The sequence below is a fragment of the Eleutherodactylus coqui genome, chromosome 5 (assembly GCF_035609145.1).
Source record: "Eleutherodactylus coqui strain aEleCoq1 chromosome 5, aEleCoq1.hap1, whole genome shotgun sequence".
NCBI classification, from domain to species: domain Eukaryota; kingdom Metazoa; phylum Chordata; class Amphibia; order Anura; family Eleutherodactylidae; genus Eleutherodactylus; species Eleutherodactylus coqui.
In genome coordinates this window covers 5,807,058-5,828,850 of record NC_089841.1, presented here as the reverse complement: position 1 = coordinate 5,828,850, position 21,793 = coordinate 5,807,058, and the positions used below count along the sequence as shown (strand labels likewise).

The 21,793-nt window shown below is 48.1% G+C and overlaps 1 protein-coding gene across 1 annotated transcript in view; it reads left to right on the top strand.

The window, feature by feature from the left end:
* Positions 1-16,710, top strand: part of LOC136627273 (receptor-type tyrosine-protein phosphatase T-like) — a 30,718-nt gene extending 14,008 nt beyond the window's left edge. Inside the window, exons 11-20 of the mRNA XM_066602246.1 lie at positions 123-277; positions 8,251-8,386; positions 8,760-8,909; positions 11,014-11,113; positions 12,639-12,718; positions 12,970-13,104; positions 14,009-14,134; positions 14,217-14,374; positions 15,236-15,371; positions 15,666-16,710. Of these exons, the coding sequence (XP_066458343.1) occupies positions 123-277; positions 8,251-8,386; positions 8,760-8,909; positions 11,014-11,113; positions 12,639-12,718; positions 12,970-13,104; positions 14,009-14,134; positions 14,217-14,374; positions 15,236-15,371; positions 15,666-15,740 (1,251 nt within the window). The 3' untranslated portion in view covers positions 15,741-16,710. The remainder of the gene's footprint in view (positions 1-122; positions 278-8,250; positions 8,387-8,759; positions 8,910-11,013; positions 11,114-12,638; positions 12,719-12,969; positions 13,105-14,008; positions 14,135-14,216; positions 14,375-15,235; positions 15,372-15,665) is intronic.
* Positions 16,711-21,793: the final 5,083 nt, after the last annotated feature.

Below are 21,793 nucleotides of genomic sequence, written 5' to 3'. Positions count from 1 at the left end.
TCTTCTCCTAAAATACTCTGCTCTGCCTCCCCCCCTCCCCTCCTGCCAGCCCCGTCACATGATGACACTCCTGTCACACACATTATATGGTGGCACCTTGCTGATACTCTTCTCCTCCACAGGTACAGTCTACAGTGCAGATGACGGTGGAGCAGCTGCACTATCTGGACTGGCCGGACCATGGGGTGCCCAAAAAGACGGATGGTTTACTGCAGCTGGTGGAGCAGATGAACAAGTGTAACACCCCAGGATCGGGCGCTATCATAGTGCACTGCAGGTAAAATTAGTGGCCGCAGAGGGGTGCAGGACTGCCCACTGTCTTCCATCATTTCCCCATAAGTATGTGTGTTACACTATGACTGGCACTATTATATAGACTCTATGGTTGGTAGTATTATAGAGATACTACAACTGTTACTATTATAGAGACACTATGGCTGGCACTATTATAGAGACTACAACTGGCACTATTATAGAGACTCTATGGCTGGCACTATTATAGAGACACAATGGCCCATGACTAAGGCCCTTCTCTGAGCAAAGACATGACAATCCCCACTTGTTGGGGCTCGGACTCAGAGGAACAAGGCCACAAGCGAAAAAACAACTTAGAAGCCTCCCGGAAGACAAAGAATGTTTTCCAGTCCCCCAAGAACACCTTGGGTAATGGGCATTTAGGTTTGGGTACTGAATCAGTGGGCACAACCAACCGCTGCTCATGATGGCTGAGACGCCCCAACAGGACCTGAACCATCATGGCCGGGTCATGAATCTGACCGGTAATCGTATTGTAGGACTCCATTCAGACCGTGAATCCCACCTCAAAAAACCGCAGGAAAATATTTTTTGGGGGCCAGTTATTATGTTACAGTACTAGTAGTGTGCACAGGTACGCACGGCACGGGACTCCCTGACCCACACCCACGCCAATGTCCTTTCCTGGAGGTAGCCCCAAAGGTGGACAGGTCCAGACCGCCAACACTTACCCTACGCTGCCTAGTGGCAGGACAGGAAGTAACCGCCGTATCTATGCAGATGACAGGCTAGGCTGATAGAAAAAAACAACACGACAGGAGAACCACAGAGCACAGGCAGAGCTGGATCGAGACAAGGTAACTTGCACTGGAGCAGGACCGAAGTCAGACACACAGGGAACGGAACCAATAACTGGCAACTACTATCAGCAGCTGCCAGACTATATTCAGGAGTCTCCGCCCCTTGGGCTGAGACCAATCAACCTGCCTGACTGGAACTCCCAGCCAGACACTATAACTCACAGAGGTAGAGCGGAGGGATAAACAACTTCAAAAGGGATTTATGAAGCACCCTATGTACCCTTCAAGAACTCGGTAAATCCAACTCATAAGCTAGCGGATTAATAACTCGCGTTATGGCAAAGGGACTGATAAAACGTGGCGCAAGCTTTACCGAGGGGAGCTTCAATTTTAAATTCTTCCTGGACAGATAGACCTTCTGACCGACGTCAAATGGCTCCGACACAGTGGACCTTTTACAACTACGTAGTTGCATACAACCACTTGCTTCCTCCAGATTCTTGTGCACACCATTCCAGACCTCCCGCAACTCACTAGTAACAACATCAACAGCGGGACAAACTGTAGGTACTGGAATGGAAGTCAGGAACCGGGGATGCCGACCGAACACACAGAAGAAAGGTGACACCCCCGTCGCAGAACTGATATGATTATTTATGGAAAATTTGGCCAAAGGTAAAAACTCTACCCACCGACTTTGTCACAGAGACGGAGAAAATCTATAGAAATCAAAATGGGCCTTTTCACAGTTATAGACTAAAATATAGAATCTTTATTAAGGATATTTATTTTAAAAACCTAAATGGGCTGACACACAAACACCACACACAAAGAACCAAAAAGTCCAAAAGTTATCACGATACTAGCCTCTGTCTCGATGTCAAAATTATAGAGGCTAAGTAATGAGTCAGTGCTAATGGAAGACACACGCAACAATGTTTTAGGCTCTTTTGGATAGAGAGAAGAACAGGAAAGGGAATCTTCCTGCAAAGAAGACTCTTGTAGAGAAAGGTACTCACATTAGGATTGTTCGGATATAACAAACTCTTCCTACAGTGCAGACCTTTAAAAAGTGAGAAACTCACAATAGAATTGTTTAAATATAGCAAGCTTGGAGTTTTTTCATATCACATGAGTCACTTGAAAATCACTCTCTGGGACCTAAGCCTCTTATCCATCAAGTATCTATAGTGATCATCCTCGAATCACCCTATGTTAATATCCTAAATATCTTTATATCTTTGGTTTATTACGACAAAAAAACTGCTATTTCTGTATCCCCTTGATCTATTACGACACAAAAGGACTATACTAGTATCCCTTTGTACAGTCTACTGGTCTATTATGACAAAAAATGCCGTACTAGTATCTATATGTTCAATCTAGGCTCCTGATGAACCACAATTTCATTGTGGGGAAACGCGTCGAGCTTACTATATTTAAACAATTCTATTGTGAGTTTCTCACTTTTTAAAGGTCTGCACTGTAGGAAGAGTTTGTTATATCCGAACAATCCTACTGTGAGTACCTTTCTCTACAAGAGTCTTCTTTGCAGGAAGATTCCCTTTCCTGTTCTTCTCTCTATCCAAAAGAGCCTAAAACATTGTTGCTTGTGTCTTCCATTAGCACTGACTCATTACTTAGCCTCTATAATTTTGACATCGAGACAGAGGCTAGTATCGTGATAACTTTTTGACCTTTTGGTTCTTTGTGTGTGGTGTTTGTGTGTTAGCCTATTTATGTTTTTAAAATAAATATCCTTAATAAAGATTCTATATTTTAGTCTCTACCCACCGACTGACCCAAAAAGACGCAAGTATTGTACTAGGTCTTGATTTTTACGTTCCGTTTGCCCATTCGGATAAAATGCTGATGAGAAGGACAGAGATGTTCCCAAGTTTTTACAGAAGGCCCTCTAAAATTGGGCCACGAATTGCATCCCCCCGATCCAAAACTATATTGACCGGTATTCCGTGCAACCTTATAATCTCTCTAATGACAATCTTCGCTAATTCAGCGTCAGACGGCAATTTTTCCAAAACAACAAAATGGGCCACTTTCAAGAACCTGTCGACAACTACCAGAATGGTTGAACAACCTTGTGACAGAGGCAGGTCAGTGACAAAATACATGGACACATGCGACCATGGACTACCAGGTACTGACAGCGGCATACGGCGACTCTCATCACATTCAAAAGCTGAACACCGATTTATGAACTCCCGGACCTCCCATGCCATGCCAAGCCGCGCATTAAGACACTTAGCATTCTCAAGATACACTAAGTTCTTGTGATCGGTGAAGACAGTAACCTGGTGTCGAGCCCCCTCCAGAAGATGACGCCATTCCTCAAATCCCCATTTAATTGCCAACAGCTCTCTGTTCCCAACATCGTAGTTGAACTCGGCGCTACTGAACTTACGGAAAAAGAAGGCACACCGACTATACCCTAAATAGCCCTCCAATACCTGGGAGAGGACTGCACCCACCCCAACCTCAGAAGCGTCTACCTCGACGTAAAAGGGCTTCTGAGGGTCCAGCTGAGCAAGCACTGGCGCGGTGGAAAAAGCCCTCTTAAGTTGCGTTTGACCCCGAATGAGCACATCTCCAATTTAACATACAATTGATACTCCTGTAGCCGCTCTAACACTAAATGGAGATGTCTGACATGCGTGTCCCAATCCGACGAGTACACCAAAATGTCATCCAAATAGACAACTATAAAAAGCCCTAGATAATTGTGGAAGACCGCTTTCATAAACCCCTGAAAAACCACAGGGGCGTTGCATAACCTGAAGGGCATAACCAACAGGGTGTTGAACGCGATCTTCCACTCGTCACCAGGCTTAATACGTATAAGATTATAAGCCCCCCGGGGGTCAAGCTTAGAGAACCAGCGTGCTCACACTACCTGATTCAACAGATCAGGGATCAGAGGGAGCGAGCACTGATTTTTTTATGGTGATCTTGTTTAAAGCCCGATAGTCAACTCAAGGCTGCAAAGACCCATCTTTCTTTTCAACCAAAAATAGGCCTGCTCCAGCTGGTGACTTTGATGGTCTGATATGTTCTTTGGCTAAAGCCTCTGAAATATAGGATTTAAGATCCTCATGTTTCCGACCCAACAGATTAAATATGGCCCCCTTAGGGATGGGACTATCCGGGACCAGATCAATCCTACAATCCCATTCGCGGTGTGGGGGCAATACCTCAGAAAGCTTCTTAGAGAACACATCTTGAAAATCCCGTAAATAGTCCGAAATACTAATAGTCTCAATGGAGCACAATGTAACAGGCACTAGATGATCCTGACAGAACCCTACACATAACCTCCGAATGTAATGCGCCCACCATGAACCGAAGTTCTGGTGTCCTTCACCGCACTACCCCTGAGGACAAAGGGGTTGCATCGATACTGGTAAAGTGGATCAGCACACCTAACGTGGTAAAACTTGATAACAGTGGTTTTACAAACTGCAAATGGATAAAGTTCGTGGCCGACCCAGAATCAATAAAGGCCTGTCCCACCCTGTCAAAAGCCTTGTAAGACGCACTACAAGGCACCAGTAATTTAGGGAGTACCTGACCTCCTAGATGACCCTCCCGACAGTCAACCAGGAGCTGAAGTTTTCCTGCTGCTTCCGTATCTGCCTTTCCTGGCAGGACGCGATGCGATGACCAGCCTTGCTGCAGTAGAAACAGAGTTGGTTAGCAACCCGGAACCGCCTCTGTTCTTCAGGACTCAACCGGTCCACTTCCACACCTTCAGCTCCGGGGGTTGACAATGGGGTACAGGCTGTAGAAGTCGTCAGAGGCTTAGCACCACATTCTTGACAGTACTCTATTTTAGCTTCCCTTCTAGACCTGAGTCTACGATCAGCTCTGACTGCCAATTCCATAGCCTGATTCAAAGTAGAGGGTGACGGATGGGACAGCAATAGATCCTTTACTGCGTCAGAGAGGCCTACCAAAAACAAATCTTTGAGCGCACAGTCATTCCATGCAGATTCACCTGAATACTGCCTTAAACTAGAGCAATATTCTTCTGCAGACTGGCACCCCTAGCGTAGGGCTAACAACTTACTGACTGCAAAACCTGCACGCTCGGGTTCATCAAAAATATTCCCAAGCTCAATGAAAAAAAGAGTCTACCAACTGAAGACCAGCAGACTCAGCCGGTATAGAATAGGCCCATGACTACGGCCCTTCTCTGAGCAAAGACATGACAATCCCCACTTGTTGCGGCTCGGACTCAGAGGAACAAGGCCACAAGCGAAAAAACAACTTAGAAGCCTCCCGGAAGACAAAGAATGTTTTCCAGTCCCCCAAGAACACCTTGGGTAATGGGCATTTAGGTTCGGGTACTGAATCAGTGGGCACAACTAACCGCTACTCATGATGGCTGAGACCCCCCGACAGGACCTGAACCATCATGGCCGGGTCATGAATCTGACCGGTAATCGTATTGTAGGACTCCATTCAGACCGTGAATCCCACCTCAAAAAACCACAGGAAAATATTTTTTGGGGGCCAGTTATTATGTTACAGTACTAGTAGTGTGCACCGGTACGCACGGCACGGGACTCCCGGACCTTCACCCACGCCAATGTCCTTTCCTGGAGGTAGCCCCAAAGGTGGACAGGTCCAGGTTGCCAACACTGACCCTAGGCTGCCTAGTGGTAGGACAGGAAGTAACCGCCGTACCTATGCAGATGACAACTTACTAGTACCGACAGGCTAGGCCGATAGAATAAACCAACATGACAGAAAAACCACAGAACACAGGCAGCGCTGAATCTGAACAAGGTACCTTCCACTGGAGCAGGACCGAGGTCAGACACGCAGGGAACAGAACCAATAACTGGCAACTGCTATCAGCAGCTGCCAGACTATTTTCAGGAGTCTGGTGGAGACCAATCAAGCCGGCTGACTAGAGCTCCCAGCCAGCCACTATAACTCACAGAGGTAGAGCGCACGCACCTCCCATAGCAGGCACAGGCGCCCGCACACTGGAGCACGGCGCTGCCGCTCACCAACCTGAACGTGGACGCAACACCATCCCAGGCTGCCGCTGCGAACCGCGCCACTGCCACCCGTGGTCCCTAACGGGCCTCATGGTAACAGTTATAAAGACACAAAGGCTGGTACTATTATAGTGACAGTACATCTCGCACTATTATAGAAACACTAAAGCTGGCATTATTATGAAGCCTTCTTTAGTCCTCCACCCCGGGATGGTTCCTCCATTAGTCCCCTCCTGGCTCCTCCATTAGTCCCCTCCAGGCTCCTCCATTAGTCCCCTCCTGGTTCCTCCATTAGTCCACTCCTGGTTCCTCCATTAGTCCCCTCTTGGCTCCTCCATTAGTCCCCTCTTGGCTCCTGCATTGGTCCCCTCTTGGCTCCTGCATTGGTCCCCTCTTGGCTCCTGCATTGGTCCCCTCTTGGCTCCTCCATTGGTCCCCTCTTGGCTCCTGCATTGGTCCCCTCTTGGCTGCTCCATTAGTCCCCTCCTGGCTCCTCCATTAGTCCCCTCCTGGCTCCTCCATTAGTCCCCTCCTGGCTCCTCCATTAGTCCCCTCCTGGCTCCTCCATTAGTCCCCTCCAGGCTCCTCCATTAGTCCCCTCCAGGCTCCTCCATTACGCCCCTCCTGGCTCTTCCATTAGTCCACTCCTGGTTCTTCAATTAGTCCCCTCTTGGCTCCTCCATTAGTTCCCTCTTGGCTCCTCCATTAGTTCCCTCTTGGCTCCTCCATTAGTTCCCTCTTGGCTCCTCCATTAGTTCCCTCTTGGCTCCTCCATTAGTTCCCTCTTGGCTCCTCCATTAGTCCCCTCTTGGCTCCTGCATTAGTCCCCTCTTGGCTCCTGCATTAGTCCCCTCTTGGCTCCTGCATTAGTCCCCTCTTGGCTCCTGCATTGGTCCCCTCTTGGCTGCTCCATTAGTCCCCTCCTGGCTCCTCCATTAGTCCCCTCCTGGCTCCTCCATTAGTCCCCTCCTGGCTCCTCCATTAGTCCCCTCCAGGCTCCTCCATTAGTCCCCTCCAGGCTCCTCCATTAGTCCACTCCTGGTTCCTCCATTACTCTCCTCCTGGTTACTCCATTACTTTCCTCCTGGTTCCTCCATTATTCCCGTCATGGTTCCTCCATTGGACGCCTCCTAGATCCTCTATTAGGTCTCTTCATTGATCCTCCATTAGGCTCATCCTGGATACTCTATTAATCCCCTCCAGGTCTTCCATTAGTTCCCCCTTCCCCCCAGAACCCTTATTAGAGCTCTCTAAATCCCCTCATTAGTCTACCATGGATCTCCCAGTAGTTCCCTATAGATGCCCGATTAGAGCCCTGTAAATTCCCTCATTAGTCCCCTCCTGGATCTCCCATTAGTCCCCTCTAAAACCCTTCATTGGTCTCCCCAGGATCCCCCATTACTCTCCTCTTGAATCTCCAATTAGTCTCCCCTGGATATCTCATTTGTCTCCCATTAGTCCCCTCCTTGATCCCTTATTAGTGCCCTCTAAATTCCCTCATCTGTCTCCCCTAGATCTCCCATTAGTCCCCTCCTGCATCCTCCATTATTCTCCCTATGGATCCTCCATTAGTCCACCCCTAGATTGCCCCATTAGAGCCCCAAGATCACTCATTAGTAGAGATGAGCGAACATGTCCGTTACGGACACATCCGCACCCGGACACCGGCTTTGCCGAACACTGCAGTGTTCGCGCGTAAAGGTCCGGGTGCCGCCGGGGGGCGGGGAGATGCGCGGCGGCGCGGGCGGCAGTAGCGGGGAACAGGGGGGAGCCCTCTCTCTCTCCCTCTCCCCCCCACTCCCCGCCGCACCCCCCCGCGCTGCCACGGCGGCCCCCGAACTTTTTTTGCCCGAACACTGAAGTGTTCGCAAAGTTCGGTGTTCGGGCGAAAAAGGGGCGGGGCCGAACGTGTTCGCTCATCTCTACTCATTAGTCACTTCTAGATCCCCTTAATAGTTCCCACCTTGGCTCCGCATTAGTCCCCTCTGAAACTTCCATTAGTTTTTCCCTAGATCTCCCATTAGCCCCCTCCTTCCCCCCCAGATCCCCTATTAGAACCCTCAGAATTTTCCCATTAGCCTCCCCTGGATCTCCCATTATTTCCCTCTAGATGCCTGATTAGTCCCCCTTGGTACCCCATTAATGAAGATGTGTCTTTCCTATGTTGGCAGTGCTGGGATTGGTAGAACTGGAACGTTCGTGGCTTTGGACATCTTACTGAAGATGGCAAAAACGGTGAAGAAGGTGAACGTGTTTGGCTGCGTCCACCAGCTACGGAAGAACCGTGTAAACATGGTGCAAAACAAGGTGCAGCAGATGATTTGCCTTCTACTACACTCCTTATAGGTTGTGTTAGTTGTACATATCATCCTGAGCAGGTCCCTTCTCTGAGGTGAAGTATATTACAAAGCATAAATGAGGAAGAGGATGGGGTGGTAACCTTCCATAGGCTCCTTTTATATGATAGAAAGTCTACTGATGTTACTATGGTAACCCCAGAACAAGCACATCATGTCTATGACTGCAGGAGAAGATGACTATTACTGTTATCATTTACAATGTGTAATCTATTGGGCTACTGGAGGTCAAAGCTCCAACATTCCCTGAAATGAACAACACTCCCGCCCCCCCCCCCCCCCTCAACCCCCTAATTCTAATGATGACATCACTGTTATTACAGGAACAATATGCCTTCCTATATGACGTCCTCCTGGAAATGCTGCTGTGCGGCATGACCAGCGTTCCCGTGCCACACATAGAAAAACATCTCAGTCACATGACCAAATGGGACCCCCACACACAAATGGATGGATACGACCGGGAATTCCAGGTAAGCGTATTCACCTCATGTGGTAGACGTTATGGCTCAGCATTACACGGTGTTATATAAGACTAGCTGATATACCCGGCTTCGCCCGAGTTAATTTGGTGCTGGTGTTTATCTGGTATTTATACTGATATCAATTCATATAAATTCATATTGATAATAATGCACTAGTGCTGTGGTGATCACTGACCTAGTAGGGTGAGCCCCGGTGACACCAGCCACTAGTGATAGCTCAGCATCACAAGGCCTTATATAGGATTATACTCTGGTTCTTGTACTGATAATAATGCACTAGTGCTGTGGTGATCTGGTGGAGCTGGTGGTGCTGATCACTGATCTAGTAGGGTGAGCCCTGGTGACACCAGCCACTAGTGATAGTTCAGCATCACATGGCATTATATAGGATTATACTTTGGTTCTAGTTAGAGATGAGCGAGCACCAAAATGCTCGAGTGCTCGTTACTCGAGTCGAACTTTCAGTGATGCTCGAGAGTTCGTTTCGAGTAACGAACCCCATTGAAGTCAATGGGCGACTCGAGCATTTTTGTATATGACCCATGCTCCGCTAAGGTTTTCATTTGTGAAAATCTTAGCAAATCACCAAAGTCATGTAAAAACACAGAAATGGATAGGGCAGGCGAGGAGCAACATGCAGGGCAAGAGTGGCAAGAGTGAGACCCCCCCCCGCACTGTCAGCATAACGATCCTTCTCCTCTGCCACAGCTGTAACAGCTGTGGCAGAGCAGAACGATGTTAGCCCATTGAATTCAATAGAGCCGGCAATACAGCCGGCTCCATTGAAAGCAATGGGCTGCCGGCTAGCGTGGGATGAATTTTCGGGAAGGGCTTAAAAATATAAGCCCTTACCTGAAAATCATCCTAAAATGTGTAAAAATTAAAAAAAAATGTATACTCACCTTTCCGCTGCAGCCAGAGTTCAGCCGCGTCTGGCCGGCAGTTCTCCTGAACTGCTTTCTGTAGTATTCAGCAGGTGGGGATTTAAAATCCCCGCCTGCTGAATGAGCTGCCTCTGATTGGTCACAGCCTCACCAATCAGAGGCAGCTCTCACTCACCCATTCATGAATTCATGAATGGGTGAGTGAGAGCTGCCTCTGATTGGTGAGGCTATGACCAATCAGAGGCAGCTCATTCAGCAGGCGGGGATTTTAAATCCCCGGCTGCTGAATACTACTCACAGCAGTTCAGGAGAACTGCCGGCCGGCCGCGGCTGAACTCCGTCTGCCGGGACTAGGTGAGTATATATTTTTTTTTAACTTTTTACACATTTCTGGATGAATTTCAGGGAAGGGCTTATATTTTTAAGCCCTTCCCGAAAATTCATCCCGCGCTCGCCGGCAGCCCATTGCTTTCAATGGAGCCGGCTGTATTGCCGGCTCCATTGAATTCAATGGTCAGTGCTCGTTTAATCGAGACGAGTACCGCGTGGTGCTCGTCTCAAGTAACGAGCATCTCGAGCACCCTAATACTCGAACGAGCATCAAGCTCGGACGAGTATGCTCGCTCATCTCTAGTTCTAGTACTGATAATAATGCACTAGTGTTGTGGTGATCTGGTGGAGCCGGCGGTGCACTGAGCTAGTAGGGTAAGCCCCGGTGACACCAGGCACTAGTGATGGCTCAGCATCACACGGTATTATATAGGATTATACTCTGGTTCTAGTACTGATAATAATGCACTAGTGCTGTGCTGATCCGGCGGAGTCGGTGGTGCTGATCACTGACCTAGTAGGGTGAGCCCCGGTGACAACAGTCACTAGTAGTGTCTCAGCATCACACGGTATTATATAGGATTATACTCTGGTACTTGTACCGATAATAATGCACTAGTGCTGTGGTGATCCAGTGGAGCCGGCAGTGCACTGATCTAGTAGGGTGAGCCCCGTTGACACCAGGTACTAGTGATAGGTCAGCATCACAAGGTATTATATAGGATTATACTCTGGTTCTAGTACTGATAATAATGCACTAGTGTTGTGGTGATCCAGTGGAGCCGGCGGTGCTGATCACTGATCTAGTAAGGTGAGCCCCGGTGACCCCAGGCACTAGTGAGGGCTCAGGGCACTGATGGGAATTTTTGTTTTTTCAGGCTCTGGAAAAAATGACAGAATTATATCAGATTTATTCGTGTAGTGAAGCAACAAAACCAGAAAACCAGAAAAAGAACCGTAGCTCCAGCATCTTGCCAGGTGAGAGGCAGAGCGCCGTGCCAGCATTAGGGTCCCATTATAGGATACTGTTTCCTTTTTGATTGTTATTTGGCCAATTTTAGGATTTCTTTAGGGAATTTAGGGGATTAAGACTCAAGTGTGGTGGGGGTTAGGTAAAGACTCTGGTGAGGTGGGGATCGGTCAGGACTTTGGTGAGGTAGGGGATATGTCAGGGCTCTGTTGAGGGGTGGAATTAGGACTCTGGTAAGGTGCGGGATAGGTCTGAACTCTGGTGAGGTGGGGGATGGATCAGGACTCTGGTGAGGTGGGGGATGAGTCAGAACACTGATGATGGGGGGAATAGGACGCTGGTGAGGTGGGGGATGGGTCAGGGCTGTGGTGAGGTGGGGGTGGGGTTAGAACTCTGGTGAGGTGGGGGATGGGTTAGGACTCTGGTGAGGTGAGGGATGGGTTAGAACTCTGGTGAGGTGGGGATAGGTTAGGATTCTCGTGAGGTGGGGGATGGGTCAGGACTCTGGTGAGGTGGGAGATGGATCAGGACTCTGGTGAGGTGGGGGATGGATCAGGGCTCTGGTGAGGTGGGGGATGGATCAGGGCTCTGGTGAGGTGGGGGATGGATCAGGGCTCTGGTGAGGTGGGGGATGGATCAGGGCTCTGGTGAGGTGGGGGATGGATCAGGGCTCTGGTGAGGTGGGGGATGGATCAGGACTCTGGTGAGGTGGGGATTGGTCAGAACACTAGTGATGGGGGGAATAGGACTCTGGTGAGGTGGGGATGGGTCAGGGCTGTGGTGAGGAGGGGGTTTGGTCAGGATTCTGGTGAGGTGGGGGATGGGTTAGGACTCTGATGAGCTGGGGTTTGGGTTAGGAGCTTGGCATGGGGTTAGAACTCTGGTGAGGTGGGTATGGGGTCAGGACTCTGGGGAGGTGGGGGATAGATCAGGACTCTGGTTAGGTGGGGAATGGATCAGGACTCTGGTGAGGTCGGGGATGGGTCAGAACACTGGTGATAGGGGGAATAGGACTCTGGTGAGGTGGGGGATGGGTCAGGGCTGTGGTGAGGTGGGGGTTGGGTCAGGATTCTGGTGAGGTGGGGGATGGGTTAGGACTCTGGTGGGGTGAGGGTGGGGTTAGGACACTGATGAGGTGGGCGATGTGTTAGGACTCTGGGCAGGTGGGGGTAGGTTTAGGACTCTGGTGAGGTGGAGGATGGGTTGGGACTCTAGGAAGCTGGGGGATGGGTTAGGACTCTGGTGAGGTGGGGGTGGGGTTAGGACTCTGGTGAGGTGGGGGATGGGTTAGGACTCTGGTGAGGTGGGCCATGGGTTAGGACTCTGGTGAGGTGGGGGATGGGTTAAGACTTTGGTGAGGTGTGGATGGGGTTAGGACTCTGGTGAGGTGGGGGATGGGTTAGAACTCTGGAGAGGTGGGGGTGGGGTCAGGACTCTGGTGAGCTGGAGAATGGATTAGGATGCTGGTGAAGGGTGTGGAATATGTTTGGACTGGTTACAGAAGTGTCCTGTACTCTCCTCTTCTCTCCTTAGGTGATGACTGTCGGCCCCTCCTTTTGTCTCAGTTGACCAGAGATGGCGCTCCGGTCTACATCAATGCTGTATTTGTACATGTAAGGCAGAGCCTTCTAGAATGGTCCCTGACACTATAATGGACATTCAGAGGCCCAGGAGCCGGGTCCTACAGCACAGAGGGGCCCCTGCTGTCAATGGGTAGAGATCTCCTCCTGAAGCCCCGGTCTGTCAGTACAGTCAGAGCTATGTCTCACACCCCGACTTGTGGGGCTCTCTGGGAATCAGAGGGCCCCGGCTCCTGGAGCTCTGCCCACCTTACGCCAACTGACAACTCTCTTTTCCATTGCAGTCTAACTGTCTTGACGATGTGGTCATTGCCACACAGCTTCCCATGAGGGAGACTCTGGAGGACTTCTGGTCACTGGTCTGGGAATATAAGTGCGCGTCCGTGGTGGTGATGCACCGAGCACAGGACGTGCTGCAGGTCAGCACCATCTAAACCCGCCCATTGATGTGCCCTGCCCCCACCTACATGCCACCATCATTATACACGGAACAATTCTGCATCGTAGCTACATTGTAGCAGACTGTCTGGACAGGAGAGATTAGTGCTGCACTCAAAGAGCGTTGCCCTCACTGATACATTGTAGCAGATTATCGGGACAGGAGAGATACCTGCTGTACTCACAGAGCATTGAGCTTACTGATACATTGTAGCAGATTATCGGGACAGGAGAGATACCTGCTGTACTCACAGAGCATTGAGTTTACTGATACATTGTAGCAGATTATCGGGACAGGAGAGATTAGTCATGTACTCACAGAACATTGCCCTCACTGATACATTGTAGCAGATTATCGGGACAGGAGAGGTTAGTGCTGTACTCACAGAGCATTGTGCTTACTGATACATTTTAGCAGGTTATCGGGACAGGAGAGATTAGTGCTGCACTCACAGAGCATTGCCTTTACTGATACATTATAGCAGACTATTGGCACAGAAGAGATTAGTGCTGCACTCACAGAGCATTGCCCTCACTCATACATTGTAGCAGAGTGTTGGGACAGGAGAGATTAGTGCTGCACTCACAGAGCATTGCCCTCACTAATACATTGTAGCAGAGTGTTGGGACAGGAGAGATTAGTGCTGTACTCACAGAGCATTGCCCTCACTGATACATTGTATCAGACTATCGGGACAGGAGAGATTAGTGTTGCGCTCACAGAGCATTGCCCTCACTGATGCATTGTAGCAAATTATTGGGACAGCAGAGATTAGTGCTGCACTCACAGAGCATTGCCCTCACTGATACATTGTACTGAGGTACTATAGACACAGCACAGGTTTCAACGGTTTACATTTCGCTTTCTCTCGTCTCGTCCTCCAGTTCGGTTTGCGCTTTTGGCCACACAAAGGAGAATCCCATTATGGCAGCTTCACTGTCGCTGCAACTACAAAAGGGTCAGGGAGTGGCTACAGGTGGACGTCGCTGAGCCTCCGGAGGGAGGACGAGGTGAGTATAGATGGGTGCTGTAGTGGGCTGGTCATGTGACTAATGATGGGGGTTATTCTTCCTGGCACCTGTTATCTTTCAGCCCTTGCACCCCAGCCTGGAGGTGAAGCTGTGGCAGCTGGACTCATGGCCGCTGGACCAGGATCTGCCGCAGAACCCCGCTGCCCTTGTTACCGTCATTGGGGAGGTGGAGAGGTGTCAGCAGCAGATGGCAGGCAGCCACATCCTAGTCACCTGCAGGTAAGTGACCGCCCTGGTGCCATATAGTTCTCGGTATGCTGTAAGCCAGCAGGGGGCAGCAGTGAGATGTAGGAGACTATCAGCATAGTGACTGCAGCTCTGGAGGTGACTGGAGAATAAGACACGATTGAGCAACAGAATATTGACTGCAGCTCTGGAGGTGAATGGGAGGATACGACACGATCGAACAACAGAATAGTGACTGCAGCTCTGGAGGTGACTGGAGGATAAGACACGATGGAACAACAGAATAGTGACTGCAGCTCTGGAGGTGACTGAAGGATAAGACATGATGTAGCAGCAGAATAGTGACTGCAGCTCTGGAGGTGACTGGAGGATAAGATGGAATGTAACAGCATAATAAAGACTGCAGCTCTGGAGGTGACTGGAGGATAAGACATGGTGTAGCAGCATAATAATGACTGCAACTCTGGAGGTGAGTGGGAGGATAAGACATGATGTAACAGCAGAATAGTGACTGCAGCTCTGTAGGTGACTGGAGGATAAGACATGGTGTGAGAGCAGAACAGTGACTGAAGCTCTGGAGGTGACTGGAGGATAAGATGGGATGTAACAGCAGAATAGTGACTGCAGCTCTGGAGGATAAGACATGATGTAGCAGCATAATAGTGACTGCAGCTCTGGAGGTGACTGGAGGATAAAATATGATGTGAGAGCAGAATAGTGACTGCAGCTCTGGAGGTGACTGGAGGATAAAATATGATGTGAGAGCAGAATAGTGACTGCAGCTCTGGAGGTGACTGGAGGATAAAATATGATGTGGGAGCAGAATAGTGACTGCAGTGGAGTTCAGCGTCTGCCTAGCAGTAGCAGTAGTAATTGGTCCCTCTATCTCCGCAGCGATGGGGCGAGTCGCTCCGGCCTATTTTGCGCCGGCCTGATGGTTTGTGATCAGATCCGCAGTGATGGAATGGTAGACGTGTCTCAGGCTGTGCGGTTGCTCCGGAAGAGACGCTGCCAGTTTATCCCTAGTAAGGTAGGTGCCCCATCGTGTGACCCCTTTGTATAATGCAGGTGGAGTGAAGTTTAGGGTGACCCGGCTGGTGTGTCGTATCATGTCTGCAGCTCCTCACACAGCCTTCCATCATTTCCACTCACCCCTTATCATATATACACATCCTACCCGCCATAATTTGTATGTTTATTCTTGGGGCTCTTTTAGGCCCTGCCCAAATACACTGCGAACGCCCCCAAAACATCGCCAAATTCCTTAAGCCCCGCCCATTTTGTCAATGCTGTCAGTCTCACTCCGGCTCCTTCTCGTTGGCAGGCGCAGTACTCCTTCTGCTATCTGATGGCTCAGAAATACTTGGAGTCATTTGAAACATATGGAAACTTTAAGTAGTAACAACCCCTGCGGACGATCCCCGAGGACGCCGAGTTCCATTCACTGACTGCTGACAATGTGGGACCAGAGATGTCCTCATCACACCTCACTCTTCTGGAGACATCGGGACCAAATATCATCATGTATCGGGAGATTAGATTGTGAGCTCCTGGGGTCAGGGATGACGGGAGTGATACATTGTGTGTGATGGGGGGATTAGATTGTTGAACTGGATGGTATTTTTTCCAGCATGTTCTGGGGTATGCTGCAGCTTCCTAATTGTGTAGTATGGCATGTGCACGCCTTATAACAACCAGTCAGATGCAAGCTATAAGTCTCAGGTCTAAACTGGATCTGGGCAGTACATTGATCAGACCCTCATTTTATTGAAACACATAATGCCTGCCCTTTATGGGCGTATAACACATTACATCAGTAACATATATAGGTTTTCATTCGTTGGGCCATATAGAATTCTGCGCCCCCTCCCCACACCCCTCTCAAGTCCAGTGTATGAGCCAGTCTTTGTCTCCTCACCAAGTGGCCAGGCAAAAGTATCTTCTTTGTCTCAGAAGTTGAGGGTGGGGGAGGGCTGGGAGAACGCTCAACGTGGATACAGTTCTTCAGTCTTGCCGTATAGCAATGTGACTTTAACCCTTAAGAGGCTGAAGAGGAGCTTTACATTAGGTTAACTTATAGCACACATCTTTCACCATGCCATTGTCCAGCAATTTCCATAATGAGAATATGTGGCCATTAGCCTCTATAGAGTTAAATCACTACAGCTGCGTAATACATCTAGTTTATACAAATCAATAGACATTTTACGCTAATTAATCATCATGTCTACTACAGTGTGTTATGGAGGGATTAGATTGTGAGCTCCTGGGGTCAGGGATGATGGGAGTGATACATTGTGTGTGATTGTGGGATTAGATTGTGAGTTCCCGGGGGTCAGGGATGATGGCACTGATACATTGTGTGCGATGGGGGGGGGGGGGGGGGATTAGATTGTTAGCTCCTGGGGTCAGGGATGATGGGAGTGATACATTGTGTTTGATGGGGGGTTAGATTGTAAGCTCCTGGGGTCAGGGATAATGGGAGTGATACATTGTGTGATAGAGGATTAGATTGTGAGCTCCTGGGGTCAGAGATGATAGAAGTGATACATTATGTGATAGGGAATTAGATTGTGAGCTCCTGGGGTCAGGGATGATGGGAGTGATACATTGTGTGTGATGGAGAGGAGATCAGATTGTGAGCTCCTGGGGTCAGGGATGATGGGAGTGATACATTGTGTGTGATGGGGGTTAGATTGTGAGCTCCTGGGGTCAGGGATGATGGGAGTGATACATTGTGTTTGATGGGGGATTAGATTGTGAGCTCCTGGGGTCAGGGATGATGGGAGTGATACATTGTGTATGATGGGGGTTAGATTGTAAGCTCCTGGGGTCAGGGATGATGGGAGTGATACATTGTGTGTGATGGGGGGAATTAGATTGTAAGCTCCTGGGGTCAGGGATGATGGGAGTGATACATTGTGTGTGATGGGGGGAATTAGATTGTGAGCTCCTGGGGTCAGGGATGATGGGAGTGATACATTGTGTTTGATGGGGGTTAGATTGTAAACTCCTGGGGTCAGGAATGATGGAAGTGATGGAGGGGAGTAGATTATAAACTCCTGGGGTCAGGGATGATGGGAGTGATGCATTGTGTGATAGGGGATTAGATTGTGAGCTCCTGGGGTCAGGGATGATGGGAGTGTAAGAGTAATCCAGCAGTTGTTTCTGCACATTGTTCCTCTGGGTCATTATCGTTCACTTAAGACTCATGAAAGTGGTCAGAAGCAGAACAAGCTGTAGAGGATGTATAAAGCACTAATATATGCAAACATCATAGAAGACCTTGTTTGTGATTTGTAACCATCGGCTGTACTTGTGTTACTTCCGGTAGTCGGATGATTCTTCTCACTGATTTACATTTCTCTGTAAATCATCCAATAATAAAACCCTTCAAGGAGATAATAGACATCACCTGACTGCTCCTCGCTGCGCATCGGATAATAATCAGGAATATCTGGTTGATAAGGCCACGATACCACAAAGGAATACTCCCACAGGAATGATACATTATGTGTTATAAGGAGATTAGATTGGGAGCTCCTGGGGTCGGGGGTGATTTATTCCCGATGGGAGGTTCTTCTGTGGAAATATGGCCAAAAAATTAAATTGAGTTTTGATTGAAGTGGGCTTCGCATACACTGAGCACACCCCTTGGTGATGTCTAAAGGAGGCCGGAAGGGACCTTAAAACGGAGGGGTTCCCTCTCTGCTGGGTCAGTCTCCAGAGATACGCCTCAGCGTAAGGCTGTTCCCGTTTGCTTCAGTGACTCTGCACGAATCAGAACCTTGGGCCGGACATCCCAAATCTGGGGTCTTCTTTTATTGCCTTCCTGTTTATTTTACAATACTGTTTGTTGTGTATGCCTGTATATGCTTATACTCCGACGTAACATGTATATCCTGTGTGTATGTATGTATGTATATAATCTGCACTGCTAATTTTTCTTAAATAAACCTGCAATTTCTTAGCATATACATAAAACAGAAGTCTCTGCTCACCCTTTCTTCACCCACCGGCACCCAGGCTTACGTTGGCAGCAACTCACGGATCACCTGCTTCACCTTCCAGTCCTGACGGCACTACACATGAGATTAATGCAAAGGGAAAGAGCCAGCTTCACGTAAAAATGCTTTGCCTTTATTTAAATAATGCCAGGATGCATCAGACAGACTTTCTGTCCTGGCACTATTTAAATAAAGGCAAAGCATTTTTCACATGAAGCTGGCTCTTTACCTTTTCATACTGCAATTTATTAGTCAGCTTTGTCCATTTTAAAACAAACCATAACTCCGAAGAGACTGTGTTCATAATTCATACTTTGGGTCCCATCTTACCTTAACATCTGGTGGTGGCAGTGTGTGTGAGCGGCATTGTAGAGTGCTGGAGTGCATTAGACCGGATCAGGAGGTGATTTGTGCCCTCGATCTACATGTGGCAGGACCCCATAAAAACTGGTTACAAACCCACCTGTAGTGTGGTAAATCCACATCCGCAATCTTGCTAGAGCGATCGGACTCTGCTGTGACAAATTGGATGCTACGGTTAGAGCGATCGTTCCTCCCTATCTGTGACAGGAGACAATTATCACTGTTCTAATATCGATAACACTGGCCAACAAAAATAATATTTTGAAATGTTTCTTTAACTTCATGAGTCAAATCCTACTAATTTGGGGTGAGAAAAACAAATATGACAAAGAAAGTTTTATCAGTGTTCGTTCCTGTGATACACAACAGGTGGAAGTGTGTTATTTTAACGGATTAAGAGAAAATGATACATTTTAATTCCATATGCTAACTACAGTGACAGTGCATTTAACATTCTATTGAATGCCAGTTACATTCTAAGAGTTGTAAATTGCTGGAAGACTTCCTGGCCGGCGGTTCGGTGGGAAGAGAATCATGCGGTGACCTCATGGGATCGTTTTCTTTTGGCTTGCCTCTTGTAAGTGAGTTCCGGAGCATCCCTACACACAGACCAGCAGTAATCCGCAAGCATTGCTTCATTCCAACGGCCCTGATATCTTTGTTCCATTACAGGAATATCCTGGTGGAATCTTTCTCCATGTTCATCACTGACCGCTCCACGACTAGGAGGGAAGAAGTCTAGATGGGAGTGGAGAACATGGACTTTAAGGGACATGTTGCATCTGAGTTGATGGCATTTTCCAGAAGTCCTGTCACCAGCTGAGTGTAGTTATCATCTGTTGGCTAAGAATCCATGAATACCTCCCTTTAAGGCTGCCAAGCTTCCTTTTCTTTTTCCTCCAAAACTTGGTCAAACGCAGGATCCTTTACAAGTTGTCAAACTTGTGACCCAACAAAAATACCTTCCTTAACCCTTGCATCACTCAATATAGGAAACTTGTTTCTTAAGTACTTAAATGCCCGTCCTTCCTGGGTCATTCTTTTGACAAAATGTATCATTAAACCCAGCTTTATATGAAGGGGTGGAAGAACATCTTTTGGGTCCCCGAGAGGCTTGGCAATGACATATTTCTCGGTAGAGTCAAGATTTCTTGCAGGCCAGTCTGCTTGAATGTAATGTGATTTCCTGTCCCTACTGTCCCACATACATAAGAAGCATCAGTATTTAGTGACCCCAGTTGCATCCTAAGGGTACAGCGATGACTTTTAGATCACCACAGATTTCCACTTGTGTTCAGCATATTTGATTGAGTCGATGAGGGCCGTCATGTTTGCATCAGTCTCCTTCATGTGAACTGCATGACCAACAGAAACAGAAGGAAGACGATTGCCATTGTGAAGTAATACAGCTTTCAAACTAAGTTTGGAGGAGTCTATGAATCGCCTCCATTCAGTTGGATTATGATTCAAATTCAAACATTTCATCAAGCCATTAACGTCGCAGCAAACAACGAGAAGTAAGTCGATCCCTCTGAGGTTCTCTGTACTGTGAGACCCTGACATCACGTTGGAGAAGATTCCATTGCTGCAGTCTTTACTCTAGAAGTTCCACCTTCTCCTTTGACAAGTGAAGGTCTCAAATAAGATCACTCAGTCCCGCTTGACTCAGTCTGTGCGGTGTATCATCTTTTACCTCACAGTCAGGGTCATGGGATGTGGAAGGCTTCAAGCTATAATGTTGGGGTGGAGAAGGAACTGGTAAACTATCTGAATGTGGAAGAGGTCGAACAGCAGATCAAAAATTCGGGTATTGGTCTGTTCCTGTTTCCTTCATTGACAATCCTGCCTTTAGAGGCGGAGTCAAGCAGTAATAGCCGTCATCTGTATGGTTTGTAGGCTCCCGTCAGACCATGGGTGCAGCAAGAGCCATAGATCATTGTTTATTTTTCGGCCATTCTTGTAGTTTAACTGAACAAGAGTTGCATCATGTATGTGGAGCCCGTGACTTATCCTGGTCCCCGACCTTCACACCACAATAATGATGATGGGCGGTCTTCACAAGAGGCGTCACATTGCGTTTCTGTGAGGAAAATGTTATTTCACCACAAATATAACAAGAATTTTTCACTAAATTTACACATTTTCGGGGCATTTTGATATAACAAATTTTACACTTCATAAGCACTTTGAAAAAAGAAATTCTGAAAAAAAAGAAAAAGGAAACTCAGTCATAGCAACATTTACTATGTTTATAGCCTACAAACACATGGAGAACGTCGAGTTCTGTCCGCTGAGAGGCGTGACAACTCCCCCTCCAAAACAATTCCCACTAAATAAAAATGACATCACCGTTTCTCCAAAGCAAGAGCTGATCCGTCGTTTTTATGGTGATTTTTTAATTCAGCAGATGAAAATACATAAGAATACGCTAATTCTGAGCCTGAAACAAAATCATAATTGGGCAGTGTAATTTATTGGGCACTAGGGGGTGCTGTGTGCTCACACGTGCACGGGAGGGGGGGGGGGGGCTTGTCTGCTTCTGGGTGTCCATGTATGTCTCTCTTTGCCAGATGATACATTTGGCGGCTGCGCTGTCATTACTCCATCCATCACCAGTCACAGCCATATGCACTTATGATGTGCGCCTGTACTGTATACACAGGGGGAGAGGATATAGAAATACTTCTTGCCTCTGCTCTATAAATGACTCCACCTAATGCAGAAATATCAGCTCTGAGTCCAAACACACCATGAGTGGAGAGGTGGCAGCTCAGCAATTCCTAACTAGCCCTGAAACGCCTATCACCGATCAGCCATGACCATACCTAATTATCTATGATCAGCCCTGACCACACCCAGGGCTGGCCTAAGTTTATATGGCCCCCTATGTGGAATTACTTTGGTGCCTCTCCCGGTCCAAAGAAAAAAATAAAATATATAATGTACTGATAGGCAGTCTGCCTTTATTCTGCTAGTATAGAAAGCAGCAAGATGGTAGCACAACCACAGCAGAACGGCTCAGTGACTAAATACTGTACCAGAACCAAGTTCATGACATAAATACAGCACAAGAACCAAGCTC